Raw genomic sequence first — 18210 nt, forward strand, 5'->3', positions numbered from 1 at the left:
GTGGACGAATGAGGAATTACCACTGTCTGTCGGACGCCATAGTGTGAAAAGCGTCCGACATGACAGTACCCCGCCTTCTACGAGGGACCCCAGGTGTTATGATCCGGTGACCTTGGAGCCGCATGAGACTTTCTCTGGAGTAGGTGGAACCTGTACTTACCGCAAACCCTAAACTGACACCGCAACTAGAAGTAGCCGTGGGGTGTACCTAACACGTCCTAGACACCTCGACACAGCCGGAGGACTAAATACCCCTATAGATGGATCAGCAGATACACGTGACCAGGACTGCAACTCAGGGACAACTGCATTACCACCAACAACCACCGGAGGGAACCCAAGAGCAGAATTCACAACAGTACCCCCCCCTTGAGGAGGGGTCACTGAACCCTCACCAGAGCCCCCAGGCCGATCAGGACGAGCCAGATGAAAAGCATGAACCAAATCAGCAGCATGGACATCAGAGGCAAAAACCCAAGAATTATCCTCCTGGCCATAACCCTTCCATTTGACAAGATACTGAAGCCTCCGCCTCGAAAAATGAGAATCCCAAATCTTCTCAACCACATACTCCAACTCCCCATCAACCAACACAGGGGCCGGAGGATCAACAGAGGGAACAACGGGTACCACATATTTCCGCAATAAAGATCTATGGAAGACATCATGGATAGCAAAAGAGGCCGGAAGCGCCAATCGAAAAGACACCGGATTAATAATCCCAGAAATCCTATAAGGACCAATAAACCGAGGCTTAAACTTAGGAGAAGAAACCTTCATAGGAACATGACGGGAAGACAACCAGACCAGATCCCCAACCTGAAGCCGGGAACCAACACACCGACGACGGTTAGCAAAACGTTGAGCCTCCTCCTGAGACAACACCAAATTGTCCACCACATGAGCCAAAATCTGCTGCAACCTGTCAACCACCGAATCCACACCAGGACAGTCAGAAGGCTCAACCTGCCCAGAAAAAAAACGAGGATGAAAACCAAAATTACAAAAAAAAAGGCGAAACCAAAGTAGCCGAACTAGCCCGATTATTAAGGGCAAACTCGGCAAATGGCAAAAAGGCCACCCAATCATCCTGATCAGCAGACACAAAGCATCTCAAATAAGTCTCCAATGTCTGATTAGTTCGCTCGGTTTGGCCATTTGTCTGAGGATGAAATGCAGAGGAAAAAGATAAATCAATGCCCAGCCTAGCACAAAAGGCCCGCCAAAACCTAGAAACAAACTGGGAACCTCTGTCAGACACAATATTCTCCGGAATACCATGCAAACGAACCACATGCTGAAAAAACAACGAAACTAAATCTGAAGAGGAAGGCAATTTAGGCAAAGGCACCAAATGAACCATCTTAGAAAACCGGTCACAAACAACCCAGATAACCGACATCCTCTGGGAAACCGGAAGATCAGAAATAAAATCCATAGAAATATGCGTCCAGGGCCTCTCAGGGACCGGCAATGGCAAAAGCAACCCACTAGCACGGGAACAACAAGGCTTGGCCCGCGCACAAGTCCCACAGGACTGCACAAAAGAACGCACATCACGTGATAAAGAAGGCCACCAAAAGGACCTACCAACCAAGTCTCTGGTACCAAAAATACCAGGATGACCAGCCAACACAGAACAGTGAACCTCAGAAATCACTCTACTAGTCCATCTGTCAGGATCAGGAACAAACAGTTTCCCCACTGGACAACGATCAGGTCTGTCAGCCTGAAATTCCTGAAGAACCCGTTGTAAATCAGGGGAAATAGCAGAAAGAAAAACCCCTTCTTTCAGAATGCCGACCGGTTCAAGGACCTCAGGAGAATCAGGCAAAAAACTCCTAGAAAGGGCATCAGCCTTAATATTCTTGGAACCCGGAAGATACGAGACCACAAAATCAAAACGGGAAAAAAACAAGGACCATCGAGCCTGTCTAGGATTCAGCCACTTGGCAGACTCGAGGTAAATCAAATTCTTATGATCGGTCAAGATCACAATACGGTGCTTAGCTCCCTCAAACCAATGTCGCCACTCCTCAAATGCCCACTTCATAGCCAACAACTCCCAATTGCCAACATCATAATTGCTTTCAGCAGGCGAAAATTTACGGGAAAAGAATGCACACGGTTTCATCAAGGAACCAACATGATCCCTCTGGGACAAAACGGTCCCTGCGCCAATCTCAGAAGCGTCAATCTCAACCTGAAACGGAAGAGAGACATCCGGTTGGCGCAACACCGGAGCAGAAGTAAATCGACGTTTAAGCTCCTGAAAGACAGAAACAGCCGCAGAGGACCAATTCGCCACATCAGCGCCTTTCTTCGTCAAATCGGTCAAGGGCTTAACCACGCTGGAAAAGTTAGCAATGAAACGGTGAAAAAAATTTGCAAAACCCAAAAATTTCTGAAGGCTCTTTACGGACGTGGGTTGAATCCAATCATGAATGGCCTGAACCTTAACCGGATCCATCTCAATAGATGAAGGAGAAAAAATAAAACCCAAAAAAGAAACCTTCTGCACCCCAAAGAGACACTTAGACCCCTTCACAAACAAAGCATTGTCACGAAGGATCTGAAATACCCTCCTGACCTGTTCCACATGAGACTCCCAATCATCAGAAAAAATCAAAATATCGTCCAAATATACAATCAAGAATTTATCAATATAAGTCCGGAAGATATCATGCATGAAAGATTGAAAAACAGATGGAGCATTAGTGAGCCCGAACGGCATCACAAGGTATTCAAAATGGCCTTCGGGCGTATTGAATGCAGTTTTCCATTCATCACCCTGCTTAATACGAACAAGATTATACGCCCCCCGAAGGTCAATCTTCGTAAACCAACTAGCCCCCTTAATCCTAGCAAACAAATCGGAAAGCAAAGGTAAAGGGTATTGAAACTTGACCGTGATCTTATTCAAGAGGCGATAATCAATACAGGGTCTCAAGGAGCCATCCTTCTTAGCAACAAAAAAAATCCCGCTCCCATCGGTGAAGAAGATGGCCGAATATGCCCTTTCTCCAAAGACTCCTTAACATAACTCCGCATAGCGGTATGTTCAGGCACAGACAGGTTGAAGAGTCGGTCCTTAGGAAACTTACAGCCTGGAATCAAATCAATAGCACAATCACAGTCCCTGTGCGGTGGAAGAGAACTGGACTTGGGCTCATCGAATACATCCTGAAAATCAGACAAAAACTCTGGAATTTCGGAAGAGGAAGAAGAGGAGATGGACATTAAAGGAACATCATTATGAACCCCCTGACAACCCCAACTAGTCACAGACATAGACTTCCAATCCAACACCGGATTATGTACCTGCAACCACGGAAAACCCAACACGATAGCATCATGTAAATTATGCAATACCAGAAATCGACAATCTTCCTGATGGGCTGGCGCCATGCGCATGGTCACCTGTGTCCAAAACTGGGGCTTATTTTTAGCCAAAGGTGTAGCATCAATGCCCCTTAAAGGAATAAGGTTCTGCAAAGGCTGCAAGGGGAAACCACAACGCCTGGCAAACTCAAGGTCCATTAAGTTCAAAGCGGCGCCTGAATCCACAAACGCCAAGACAGAAAATGATGTCAATGAGCAGATCAAGGACACCGATAACATAAATTTAGGTTGTACAGTACTGATGGTAAATGAACTAGCGATCCTATTTGTCCGCTTAGGGCAGACTGAAATGACATGAGAAGCGTCGCCACAATAATAACACAACCTATTCTGACGTCTGAGTCCTTGTCGTTCTGTCCTAGACAGAATCCTATCACACTGCATTGGCTCAGGACTCTGCTCTGAGGACAACGCCACAGCGCGCACAGTTCTGCGCTCCCGCAAGCGCCGATCAATCTGAATGGCCAAAGACATAGAATCACTCAGACCGACAGGCGTGGGAAACCCCACCATAACATCTTTAACGGATTCAGAAAGACCCTTTCTGAAAATTGCAGCCAAAGCATCATCATTCCATTTAGTCAACACAGACCATTTTCTAAATTTCTGACAATACAATTCTGACGCCTCTTGACCCTGAGATAGGGCCAACAAGGTCTTCTCCGCTTGATCCACAGAATTAGGTTCATCATATAATAGTCCTAAAGCCTGAAAAAAGGAATCTACATTAAGCAAAGCCGGATTCCCAGATTCCAGGGAAAATGCCCAATCCTGTGGATCACCACACAGCAGGGAAATGACGATTTTAACCTGCTGAATAGAATCCCCAGAGGATCGAGGTCTCAAAGCAAAAAACAGTTTACAGTTGTTTTTAAAACTCAAAAATTTGGACCTGTCACCAAAAAACAAATCAGGAGTAGGAATCTTCGGCTCTAAAACAGGAGTCTGAACAATATAATCAGAAATTCCCTGTACCCTAGCAGCAAGCTGGTCTACACGAGAAGCTAATTCCTGAACATCCATGCTAACACAAGACTCCTTAGCCACCCAGAGAAAAAGAGGGAAGAAAAGGCAAAGCAAACTGCAGAAAAAAAATGACTCAACACCTTTCTTCCCTTCTTCTGAGATGCATTTAACTCATAGTTGGCCAGTTGTACTGTTATGATACGGTGACTTTGGAGCCGCATGAACTTTCTCTGGAGTAGGTGGAAACTGTACTGACCACAAAACCTGAACTAACACCGCAACTAGAAGTAGCCGTGGGGTGTGCCTAACAAACCCTAGACACCTCGACACAGCCAGAGGACTAAATACCCCTATAGATGGAAATAGGAATACTACCTTGCCTCAGAGCAGAACCCCAAAGGATAGGCAGCCCCCCACGAATATTGACTGTGAGTAGGAGAGAAAAGACACACGCAGGCAGAAAACAGGATTCAGCAAAAGAGGCCACTCTAGCTAAATAGGGAAAGATAGGACAGAATACTAAGTGGTCAGTATTAAAACCCTTCCAAAAATATCCACAGCAGATAATACAAAAAGTTCCACAATCTAACTAAAGACATGGAATGTATATCTGCCACTCCAGAGAATCCAACAAGACTGAGAAAATACTGACACAATCTAAGCTGGACAAAAAAAACACTGAATAGCACAGAATTATTAAGCACACAGCATGTGTGCCACAGAAACAAAACCAGACACTTATCTTTGCTGATTTGGCAGAAGGCAGAAGGAACCAAACTAGGACCAAAACCTCCCAACAACCATGGACAACTGGCAAGGACTAATGAATCCTGCACGCCTAAATACCCCAGTCAGAACTGCAATCAGCAGATACACCTGACCAGGACTGCAACTCAGGGACAACTGCATTACCACCTACAACCACGGGAGGGAGCCTAAAAGCAGAATTCACAACAGGACCCATGACAAAACAAAAAAGAAAACCCCTTTTTTTTCTTTTTTTTTTAAGGCCGATTATAATGTCATGGGAAGACTAGGTGGGCAAGAGCTAATAAACCGGGCCCCTGCAATTTCCCTCAGACTAGGGAAATCCTGACTGACCCTCTACCTAGAGTTTACACTGATGGTGTGCATGTCTAGGTCTCGACCCTCTCCCTGTCTCCTGTTTCAACCCTCGGATGAAACCACCGCCCACCACCCAGTGAAAAGATAATACACCAATACCCACAGTTAGCACAGACAAGGATAACGGAAAATATACACCACGCCGCAGTCACTCAGGAATACACTATAAATGCGCAGGGCAAAATAAATACAAATATAGGAAGGAGTAAATAAGACAAAGGGAAATACACCACCAGGTACGATACTCCAACTCCTAGCTCACCACTCCAGACCGAGATAACCAAGCACTAGACAGAAGCTATAATCGGCGACGCCCAATGTTCAGGAGAACTATTTAAAGGCAGTGGGCGTGGCCCAGCTTCCAATCCGAGCACCAGCTAAATTAACCCCGTACCAGCTAGATAAAATCTAGCCGACACCACTGAGCACATAGTGGACAAAAGCGGAATTACCGCTGTCTGTTGAACGCCCTGGTATGAAGAGCTTCCGACATGACAGTGTTGGGGTTAGGGGTGTGTTGGAATTGGGAGGTTTCCACTGTTTAGGCACCCCAGGGGCTCTGCAAACGCAACATGATGTCCGATCTCATTCCATACAATTCTGCATTGAAAAAGTAAAACGGTGCTCCTTCCCATCCGACCTCTGCCGTGCGCCCAAACAGTGGTTTACCCCCACATACGGGGTATCAGCGTACTCAGGACAAATTGGACGTTTGGGGTCCAATTTCTCCTGTTACCTGTAATACTATTGTAGGAACTCTAAGATTCTGGTAGCATGGGGCAATGAACAGACAGACGGGTTTCTTTAGTGCAAATAGTGTATTTGTAACACAGCAAAAACACACAAACAATATACTGATAATGAAACAAGTCCCTTAACCATATACAGCAAAACAGAAGAGTTCTTAGGCCAAAGTCCTTGGCAAGGTGAGTGAGACGGGTGACCTGCAGATCCAAACACAGCTGGTGCAGAAAGAGTCAAATCCGGGTATGAAGTAAACACAGGGAAGTCCAGAAACAAGTCCTCAGGTTAATCCCAGGTGTGGGATGAACACGGGTAAGTCCTGAAACAAGTTCTCAAGTTTATCTCAGTTGTGGCATAAACACGGGTAAGTCCAGAAACAAGTTCACATAAAGAATTATACTGGTGTAATTTCCAGTAGCTCCCACTGGGGGGAGTAAATAAGGATTAAGTAGCAAATACAGTCTAAGTCCAGCAGCAAGCTCCAAACACAGTTCCCAAACAGAGTTCTTACCCGGAGGAGAGAACCAAGGGTTAAGTTCCCAAGCCAACAGACTGAGAGCGTAACTTACATAGGCAGAGAATGTCCAGAGCCATGGGTAGAAGTACAGCAGACAAGCAGCTGAGCTGATGGAGAAACCAAGCAGAATACTCCAGCAGAGAGGCTGACACCTGACCCGGGTTTTAAACAAATGAACAGGAAGTAGGGCAGACAAAAACAGCAAACTCCATCTTAACAAAGGGCAAAATCATTCACAAGGTAACCTGGAAAACCCAGAATACTGACATTACCCTTGGAAAAATACAAAACTGGGGGCTAAATAAATCATTTTTGTGGAGAAAAAAAAGTGATTTTTTTAATTTTCACGGCTCTACATTATAAACTTCTGTTAAGCACTTGGGGGTTTAAAGTGCTCACCACACATCTAGATAAGTTCCTTTGGGGGTCTACTTTCCAAAATGGTGTCACTTTTGGGAGGTTTCCACTGTTTAGGCTCATCAATTCCACCCAATTTTGCATTGAAAAGTCAAATGGCGCTCCTTCCCTTCTGAGCTCTGCCATGCGCCCAAACAGTGGTTTACTCCCACATATGGGGTATCGACGTACTCAGGACAAAATGTACAACAACTTTTGGAGTCCAATTTCTCCTGTTACCCTTGGTAAAATACAACAATTTTTTTTTTTTAACATTCCAAAAATTCCTGTGAAACACCTGAAGGGTTAATAAACTTCTTGAATGTGGTTTTGAGCACCGTGAGGGGTGCAGTTTTTAGAATGGTGTCACACTTGGGTATTTTCTATCATATAGACCCCTCAAAGTGACTTCCAATGTGATGTGGTCCCTAAAAAAAAATGGTGTTGTAAAAATGAGAAATTGCTGGTCAACTTTTAACCCTTATACAACCCTAACAAAAAAATATTTTGGTTCCAAAATTGTACTGATGTTCAGTAGACATGTGGGAAATGTTTCTTATTAAGTATTTTGTGTAACATATCTCTGTGATTGAAGGACATGACAATTCAGTTGGAAAGTGAAGTTGGAAAATTGCGAAATTTTCAAAATTGTCACCAAATTTCCATTTTTTTTCACAATTAAACTCAAGTAATGTCAAGGAAATTTTACTACTAACATGAAGTACAATATGTCATGAGAAAACATTGTCAGAATCACCGTGATCCATGGAAGTTTTCCAGAGTTATAACCTCATAAAGGGAAAGTGGTCAGAATTGTAAAAATTGTCCCGGTCATTAACGTGCAAACCACCCCTGGGGGTAAAGGGGTTAGTAAGACCTCCCTGAAAAAGTGAAGTAGACTAAAAGATCCTCAAAAGCTAGACATGATCCCAAGGAAATATTGGAACAATAGCAAGTCCATCTCTGAATGGCTTAAAACAAAACAAAATTAAGACTTTGTAGTGGCTAGTCAAATTACAGACCTAAATCTGAGATGCTGTGGCATGACGTTAAAAACACGGTTCATGCTCTGAAACCCTCCAATATGGCTAAATTACAACAATTCTGCAAAGATGAATGGAGTAAAATTTCTTAAGAGCTTTGTACAAAACTCATTGCCAGTTATCGCAAACACTTGATTGCAGTTGTTGCTGCTAAGGGTGGCCCAACCAGTTATTGGGTTTAGGGGGCAATCACTTTTTCACACAGGATCCTGTAGGTTTGGATTTCTTTTTCCCTTAAAAATAAAGACCTTCATTTAAAAACTGCATTTTGTGACAAACATAAAATAAGAAATCAGGAAGGGGGAAAACACTTTTTAAGGCAACTATATATTACCAATCCACATATTTATTTTTAATTATTATTATACATTTTTATAGCGCCATTTATTCCATGGCACTTTTCATGTGAAAAAGGGTGTAAATATAAACAAATTCATTAAACATGAGCAAAAAACAATGCACACAGGTACATAAGGAGGGAGGACCCTGCCCGCGAGGTCTCACAGTCTGCAGGGGATGGGTGAGGATACACTAGGAGAGGGTAGAGCTGGTTGTGCAGCAGTTCAGTAGGTTGAGGATCACTGCAGGCTGTAGGCTTGTCGAAAGAGTCTTCAGGTTCTTTTTGAAGGTTTCTATGGTAGGCGAGAGTCTGATGTGTTGGGGTAGAGAGTTCCAGAGTATGGGGGAAGCACGGGAGAAGTCTTGGATGCGGTTGTGGGAAGAAGAAATGAGAGGGGAGTAGAGAAGGAGATCTTGAGAGGATCGGAGGTTGCGTGTAGGTAAGTACCGGGAGACCATGTCACAGATGTATGGAGGAGACAGGTTGTGGATGACTTTGTATGTCATTGTAAGGGTTTTGAACTGGAGTGTCTGGGCAATAGGAAGCCAGTGAAGGGCTTGGCATAGGGGAGAGGCTGGGGAATAGCGGGGAGACAGGTAGATTAGTCAGGCAGCAGAGTGTAGGATGGATTGGAGTGGTGCTAGAGGGGAGGCCAGAGAGTAGGAGGTTGCAGTAGTCAAAGCGGGAGATAAGGGCATGCACTAGTGTTTTTGTGGTGTCACAGTCAAGGAATGCGTGGATCCATGAAATATTTTAGAGTTTGAGATGGCAGTTGGATGCATGGGCTTGGATATGTGGCTTGAAGGAGAGGGTAGAGTCGAGGATCACCCAGAGTGTGTGGGACTGGGGAAAGTGAGCAGCCGCTGACATTGATGGATTGGTCCGGTGGAGAGGAAGAGATGATGAATTCTGTTTTGTCCATGTTCAGTTTTAGAATGTGAGCAGAAAAGAAGGCCGAGATAGCAGACAGACAGTGTGGGATTTTGGTAAGTAAGGAGGAGGTAAGGTCAGGTCCGGATAGGTAGATCTGCGTGTCATCAGCATTGAGATGGTACTGCATGCCGTGGGATTCTATGAGCTGTCCCAGGCCGAAGGTGTAAATGGAGAAGAGTCGGGGTCCTAGAACAGAGCCTTGAGGAACACCGACAGACAAGGGGCGAAGAAAGGTGGTGTGGGGGAGGGAGACACTGAATGTTTGGTCTGTCAGATATGACGAGATCCAGGATAGGGCCAAGTCTGTGATGCCAAGAGATGAGATGATCTGTAGCAGAAGGGAGTGGTCCACAGTGTCAAAGGCAGAAGACAGGTCCAGGAGAAGGAGGACAGAGTAGTGTCGCTTGCTCTTGGCAGTTAGTAGGTCATTGGTGACATTAGTTAGGGTAGTTTCAGTTGAGTGATGGGGTCGTAAGACAGATTGTAACCGGTCAAAGAGGGAGCAGGAGGAGAGGTGGGAGGATAGTTCAAGATGGACGTGTTGTTCCAGTAATTTTGAGGCATAAGGGAGAAGAGATATCGGGCGACAGCTAGACACAGAGGACGGGTCGAGGGAGGGCTTTTTGAGGATGGGTGTGATCTTGGCATGTTTGAAGGATGTGCGGAAGACACCTGTTGTGGGTGAGAGGTTGAAGAGGTGTGTTTGGGTTGGGATGAAGACCTTGGCAAGGTTAGGGATGAGGTGGGACGGGAGCGGGTCAAGCATGCAAGTGGTGAGATGTGATCTTGACAGGAGGGTGGAGAGCTGATCTTCTGCCATGGTGGAGAAGCTGGTTTTGGAGGAACAGGGTTGAGCAGCTAAGAGGGGAATTGGGCGCTGTAGGCCAAAGCTTTCTCTGATCTGGCCCCTCACTGATTGAATTGATGTTTTTCGAGAAATGGTCACAATTCAAGATAAATATTGACGAATCTGAAACCTTAAATGTCTTTCTAAATCAACAGTAAGTGAACACTCTGATGTCCAACTTCCATTTTAAATGGCCCCCAAGGAGCAATATCAACTACCTGTGCATTGATGCCCCCGCCCCCCGATCTAAAGGCTACTCTCTCTTAACTCCTGGAATTGGAGAGAATTTTCCTTGTTTGGCAGAGTCAATGTTCTTAAGATAACAATCAATCTAGCTTGCTACTGTATACCTGTTGCAATCCATCCCGGTGTATATACTGTACATTCCTCTTTTTGGGTTAAAATTGAAAGCTGTTTTAGTTGTTTTGTTTGGCAATCAAATATCTTGTCCCAAAAATACTGCAGGCATCGGTTTTCCTGATTGCCATTGATATTATCTAACATCAGCCCATGCAGCGATCCTTGATTTGGTGCATTGCATTAAGTTAATACTTTGGGTCTGCATTACACACAATATTTGCTTGGTGTTGGCACCCTCTTTTCCATGGACTTGCCCCTCATGTTGCTTAATAAATATTTCGGTATTATACAGCATCAGGCAGACACTTAAGACTATGTATACACCAACTGCGAGGGATGTTTTGGTTGATCAGAGGGGACCATTGATGCCTATAACTGATCAATATAGGTTTCCACTTGATGCTTCTGCAAATTCCTTACAAGCCAGCTCCAAAAAGATGTCTTTACGTATACACCAAGTAGCTCCATTTGGTACTGTCTTGCCCCTTTCTACTGTCCTGGGTGACTGTCCTCAGAAGCTACGTCATAATTTTGAATACATACAACCTCAACATATTTACTCTTCACTTGACAGTCTTTCGGAATCAGTCAGTTATTTAATCCCTTTGGAAATGTTGTGTGTCACCACTCTATGCCCTCCACATGCCATCTCTCGTATATAAAAATTGTTGACCGACCCAGATCTGGAAAACCTTCCTCCATTTTGCAAAGCTTGAGAAACTGTGCTCTTAAGCACATTTAAGAAGGATCAGTGGGACAAATGCTTTTTCCTCTCCTACAAATCGGTATGGCAAGTAAATTACAAAATGCAAGCTATACAATTGTTTCAAGGTCATACCGGGTCCCAACACTTTGACTAGATTCCTCAGGGAACCATTTCTGCAATGCTGGCGTTCCAGGGTGCATGTGGAGACAATGTCACATTTATAGTGGTCTTGCCAGCCTCTAAAAACATTATGGGATGAGGTCAACAAAGTTATTAACCCCTTCATGACTGGAGCTTTTTTCGTTTTTCGCTCCCCTCCTTCCCAGAGCCATAACTTTTTTACTTTTCCATCAATATGGCCACGCGAGGGCTTATTTTTTGCGGGACGAGTTGCACTTTTGAACGACATCATTGGTTTTAGCATGTCATGCACTCGAAAATGGCAACAAAATTCTAAGTGCGGTGAAATTGCAAAAAAAGTGCAATCCCACACTTGTTTTTTGTTTAGCTTTTTTGCTATGGTTCACTAAATGCTAAAACTGACCTGCCATTATGATTCTCCAGGTCATTACGAGTTCATAGACACCAAAAATGTCTAAGCTCTTTTTTATTTAAGTGGTGAAAAAAAATTCCAAACTTTGCTAAAAAAAAAAAAAAGAAATTGCGCCATTTTCCGAGACCCATATCATCTCCATTTTTTGTGATTTCGGGATGGGTGAGGGTGTATATTTTGCATGCCGAGCTCAGTGAGCTGATGTTGTTAATTATACCACTTTTGAGCAGATATGTTCTTTTGATCGCCCATTATTGCATTTTAATGCAATGCTGCGGCGACCATAAAAACGTAATTCTGGTGTTTTGATTTTTTTTCTCGCTACACCTTTAGTGATCAGGTTAATCCTTTTTTTATTGATAGATCGGGTGATTCTGAACGCGGCAATATATTGTTTTAGTTTGAGTGGGGCGAAAGGGGGGTGATTTAAACTTTTACATTTGTTATTTTTTCATATTCTTAAACATTTTTTTTATTTTGGCATGGTTCAATAGCCTCCATGGGAGGCTTGAAGCTGCCACAACTTGATTGGCTCTGCTACATAGAGGCGATGCTCAGATCGCCTCTATGTATCAGAATTACAGCATTGCTATGAGCACCAACCACAGGGTTTTGATTTTCTGTTTATTTTTATATTATGCTGTTACAAAAATAAAAATAAAAAGTTTAAAAAAAAGGAAATGGCTATTTTCCTGTGTGAGTTTTTAGATGTGCAACAAGATTTGTTTTCTGATTAAAACATTTTCCACATTCTGAACATGAAAATGGCTTCTCCCCTGTGTGTATTTTCTGATGTCTAACAAGACCAGATTTCGTTGTAAAACATTTCCCACATTCTGAACATGAAAATGGCTTCTCCCCTGTGTGAATTCTCTGATGTTTAGCAAGTTTTGATTTAATACTGAAATATTGCCCACATTCTGAACATGAAAATGGTTTCTCCCCAGTGTGAATTCTCTGATGTACAACCAGACTTGATTTCTCATTAAAACATTTCTCACATTCTGAACAAGCAAATGGTTTCTCCCCTGTGTGAGTTCTCTGATGCATCATAAAATGTGATTTTTGTGTAAAACTTTTCCCACATTCTGTACAAGAAAATGGCTTCTCCCCTGTGTGAATTTTCTGATGTTTTGAAAGTGTGGATTTCTCACTATATCGTTTGCCACATTCTGAACATGAAAATGGCTTCTCCCCTGTGTGAGTTTTCAGATGTGCAACAAGACTAGCTTTCAGATGAAAACATTTCTCACATTCGGAACATGAAAATAGCTCCGACCCTGTGTGAATTCTCTGATGTTTTGAAAGTGTGGATTTCTCACTATATCGTTTGCCACATTCTGAACATGAAAATGGCTTATCTCCTGTGTGAGTTTTCAGATGTGCAACAAGATTTGTTTTCCGATAAAAACATTTCCCACATTCTGAACATGAAAAGGGCTTCTCCCCTGTGTGAATTCTCTGATGTCTAACAAAACATGTTTTCTCTGTAAAACATTTCCCACATTCTGAACATGAAAAGGGCTTCTGCCCAGTGTGTACTATCTGATGTCTAACAAGACTTGATTTCTCTGTAAAACATTTTCCACATTCTGGACATGAAAATGGCTTCTCCCCTGTGTGTATTAGCAGATGTCTGTCAAGATGCGATTTCTTTGTAAAACCTTTCCCACATTCTGAACATGGAAGTGGTTTCTCCCCTGTGTGTACCATCTGATGTTGTACAAGACATGATCTGTGTGTAAAACATTTTCCACATTCTGAACATAAAAATGGCTTCTTCCCTGGGTGTATTAACAGATGTCTATCGAGATGTGATTTCTTTGTAAAACTTTTCCCATATTCTGAACATGAAAATGTTTTTTCCCCTGTGTGACCTGTTTCATGATCAAGAGCCCTTCTGTGACTTTTGTTTTGCATATTTGTCTTTGATGAAGCAGAAACAAGGACCTGTTGAAAAGAAACAGGTGACAGACTTTTTCTGATAACATCTTGACGTGTATCTGGTATAATGACATGTTCTTCATAAGTATCAGGCGTCATATGAAAATTATCTGCTGAAAAATCTGAGAATATCAGACGTCCCTCAGTGCTCCTGGTAAAGTCACCTGCCAAGAATAAAAACTATTTTATTATTTTTTAAAACATGGCATCGGAATTATAATACTATTTATTCTATTATATTCTTTATAACATGTCTGTGCAAACTGGACAATAGACCACAAAGCGGGACTGAGATCAGTGTGTTAGGCCACCAGGTTATGTCCTTACAAATGTTCACTACTCTATTAGAGCCACTTTTCAGGTCATGATTCCCTGTGTCTGTCATGAGTCTGCTCCAGTTACACATTCAGAAGAGACTCGTAAAAAGGGATCTGTAATCAGTTTTATTAATGGATTCCTGCTCATACATTCTCTGACAGGTACAAGCACTGTAGGACAGAGTAAAGCATATTGGAGGAGATTGATCATGTACACAAGTCATGGCTTTAGAGAAAAATTAAGGTTTTTTATATCTTTTTATTAATGTAACTAAATAGTGGATACAGGATATGTCATGTAAGCCAAAAGAAACATTGGCTGAATTTAGGAGCACTGGGGGATCTGAAAATTTCCTATTTGCAGCAGTGTCCTTTGCAAACATAGTAGTTGTCTGTCCCTCGTTCTTGTGTAAATCACTTAGCCTTATACTGGTGCTTGAAAGTTTGTGAAAGTTTTTAATATTTCTGCATAAAATTGACCTAAAACTACATCTGATTTTCGCACTAGAAGTAGATAAAGAGAGATGTCGATTTGTACTACCTAGCAGGTCAGTTACATAACATTATGGAGGTCAGTCCTCCTCTAGACCCATGGCTGATCACCTCTGGCATTTACCTGTGTACCTGGAGCACCATGTCTGAACAGATAAGCAACCAATTGTGACTTTGCATATCTTTACAACTAATGTACTCTTTTGATCAATCAAACTGGTTATTTCATATACGCTTTCTGATGTGTCTGGTGCTGACCTACTGGTTTTATTTATTAGCAGATTGCATATCATTATACCTGGCCCACTGTGTATAACATAAGGGGAAAACCCTGTTTAGTATGCTATGATGCTATGTACTCTGTCAGGATCAGTAGTCAATGTAATTGAGTATGCTATGCATAACAGTTGCTGTGTTTATTAAGTTGCTTCTATGGTCTGGGTGGTTTGTATGAAGTTGTGTCTGCTTTTGAGTGCTATCACTCTGACACTGAGGCCATGTGCACACGCTGCGGATTCCATTTCGGAATTTTCCGCAGCGGATTTAATAAATCCGCAGTGCAAAACCGCTGCGGTTTTTACTCCGGATTTATCGCGGTTTCTATTGCGGATTCTGCTGCGGGTTTTCACCTGCAGTTTTCTATTGGAGCAGGTGTAAACCCGCAGCGTAATCCGCACAAAGAATTGACATGCTGCGGAAAATAAACTGCTGCTTTTCCGCGCGTTTTTTTTTCCGCAGCATGTGCACTGCGAATTTCGTTTCCCATAGGTTTACATTATACTGTAAACGCATGGGAAACTGCTGCGGATCCGCAGCTGCGGAAATGCTGTGGATCCACAGCAAAATCCGCAGTGTGTGCACATACCCTTAGCCTCCTGCCTTCATTCCCTCTATGAGATCTATCTTCCCATTAATTACCTTTCCACAAAGAATATTATCTATCTATTATAGGACTGGCCTTCTGTTTCTTACTATGCGTATGGCTAGGGGCTATTATAGGAGTCAGGGGCAGTCGGCGCACCAGCGAGGGCACCACTTAGCGTCATTTCAAGGTGCCAACCTCCGCAAATAGGTAGGTGTTGTCATGCTGCTGCAATGCAGGTAGGCTTCACTAGATGGCAGTTGAGAAGAAGCAGCTCTGCACCTAAAGAGAGCTGACCTGCAGTGCAGCAGTGAGACTACCACAGGTGGCAGCAGAATAATCAAACAAGCCAGGTCTATATAGTCAGTACCAAAGGAAAAGACAAAACATAGTGTCAGAGACAAGCCAAAAGGTCAGTAACAGTCAGGAGCGAATAAGCCAAAGACAAAAACAGGTCAGGATACAAGCCAAATCAAAACCATGGGGTCTGCACACTAAAGGGATACACTGAGTCAAGACGGGAAGAGGGAAAAAACAGACACACGGGTTCAAGCAGCAGGACAAATCACGATATACCAGAGTCAGCTACACATGCCGTAGGCAGAACTATAACTGACACCGCCTGCAGGATACAACAGAGATAAATAGCAAAACCTGAAACCAGACTGAGGCTGAGAAAATGTAACCCTGACATGATCAGATCGGGAAAAGGGAAAACAGGACTCAAAACCCGGTCTGGATCATGACAGGTGTACAGCAGGGGTGGCATGTAGGGTCAGTGCACCTCTTCCTTCACATTGGCTGATATCCGAGAAAACGGACAGAGGAAAGTTTTTTCTGTCCGGCGAAAAACGTATGAAACCGAGATGTGAAATGATGAATCCGGCCTCCGGATCCAGTTTTTCATGCATTTTTCCATTGAAATCATGCACGTTTTTTCAAAAATTCGGCCGATCCTGCCTGACAGAAAGAAACTGATGTGTGAAAGTAACCTAACTATCGATACATCTATCTACATCTATCCATCAGGCAGAATCTGGCGAATTTTTGAAAAAACGGATGCGTTGCAAATAGTGAAAAACTGATGCAACTGATCCGGTTTTTTTTGAGAGAGAGAGAGAGAGAGAATGGAAAACGTACATGATTTATATGAAAAATGCATGAAAACCGGATGTTGTGTTATATGTTGTATGTTATATGTTCTGTTATATGTATGTTGTATGTTATATGTTGTATATTCTATTATATGTTGTATGTTCTATGTTATATGTCCTATGTTCTGTTATATGTTGTATGTTATATGTTATTTGTTTGTGTTTTGATTTTTACACTCAACACATTAGCCGGATGATGGAACTACTACTGTTCTATCATTGGCTAATGTGTCAATCACTGTAATTGTAGCAGGCATAGCCTGATGGGACTTGTAGGCACATCGGACGATGCCTGCACGCACACACACACACACACACACACACACACAAAGACCCCCGAGAGCCCCGCACAGACCCCTAGCAGCCCGCACAGACCCCCAGCAGGCCCGCACAGACCCTCGAGAGGCCCGCACAGACCCCGGGCAGGCCCGCACAGACCCCTGAGAGGCCCGCGCAGACCCCTAAGAGGCCCACACAGACCCCCAACAGTCCCGCACAGACCCCAGAGAGGCCCGCACAGACCCCCAGCAGGCACGCAGACTCCCGAGAGCCCCGCACAGACCCCCAACAGCCCACACAGACCCCCAAGAGGCCCGCACAGACCCCACCCGCCCACAGCCACGCACAGTCTCCACCCACACACTCCCCCCTCCCTATCTGCAGCGTTTTCACCCGCAGCTAAACTGCAGATCTTTTTTACATCTGCGGTTTTGCTGCGGATGTGCCTGACTCACTACAAGTCAATGGGTGCAGAAATGCTGCAGATCCGCACAAAGAATTGACATGCTGCGGAAAAAACAACGCTGCGTTTCCGCGCGATTTTTTCCACAGCATGTGCACTGCAGATTTGGTTTTCCATAGGTTTAGGCTGGTTTCACACTTGCGTTTTGATCTGCAGCATTTTAGCGCTAAAAAACGCATGCGTTTTTTTTCTATACTTAACATTAAAAAACGCATGCGTTTTTTAGCGTGCGTTTTGACGCGTTTTTGGCAACGCATGCGTTTTTTGACGCGTGCGTTTAGTTGCAGAAATGCAACCTGTAGTAATTTCTAGCCGCGTTTTTTTGCCGCAAAAAAACACATGCGTTTATTCGCGGCAAAAAAAAATGTATTGCTGTCTATGTAAACGCATGCGTTTTTAAGCACATGCGTTTGTTTGCGTTAAAAACGCATGCGTTTTTATAGAAAAACACAAGAAAACAAAAAAAAAAACAAGAAAACCCTAACCCTTGGGTTACTAGGGATCCTAACCCTAACCCTAAGGTTAGGATCCCTAGTAACCCTAGGGATCCTAACCCTAACCCTTAGGGTTAGGGTTAGGATCCTAACCCTTAGGGTTAGGGTTAGGATCCCTAGGGTAACGGTTAGGGTTAGGGTTAGGATCCCTAGTAACCCTAGGAATCCTAACCCTAACCCTAAGCCTAACCCTAGGGATCCTAACCCTAACCCTTAGGGTTAGGATCCTAACCCTTAGGGTTAGGGTTAGGATCCCTAGGGTTATGGTTAGGG

The 18210-nt window shown here is 43.6% G+C and overlaps 1 protein-coding gene across 1 annotated transcript in view; it reads right to left on the reverse strand.

Moving 5' to 3' along the window:
* Positions 1 to 12539: 12539 nt before the first annotated feature.
* The window catches only part of LOC143767247 (uncharacterized), a 54868-nt gene continuing 49197 nt past the window's right edge, over positions 12540 to 18210 (reverse strand). The window contains exon 7 of the mRNA XM_077255444.1: positions 12540 to 14040. Within this exon, the coding sequence (XP_077111559.1) occupies positions 12617 to 14040 (1424 nt within the window). The 3' untranslated portion in view covers positions 12540 to 12616. The remainder of the gene's footprint in view (positions 14041 to 18210) is intronic.

Source organism: Ranitomeya variabilis, chromosome 4 (assembly GCF_051348905.1).
Source record: "Ranitomeya variabilis isolate aRanVar5 chromosome 4, aRanVar5.hap1, whole genome shotgun sequence".
Classification (NCBI taxonomy): Eukaryota; Metazoa; Chordata; class Amphibia; order Anura; family Dendrobatidae; genus Ranitomeya; species Ranitomeya variabilis.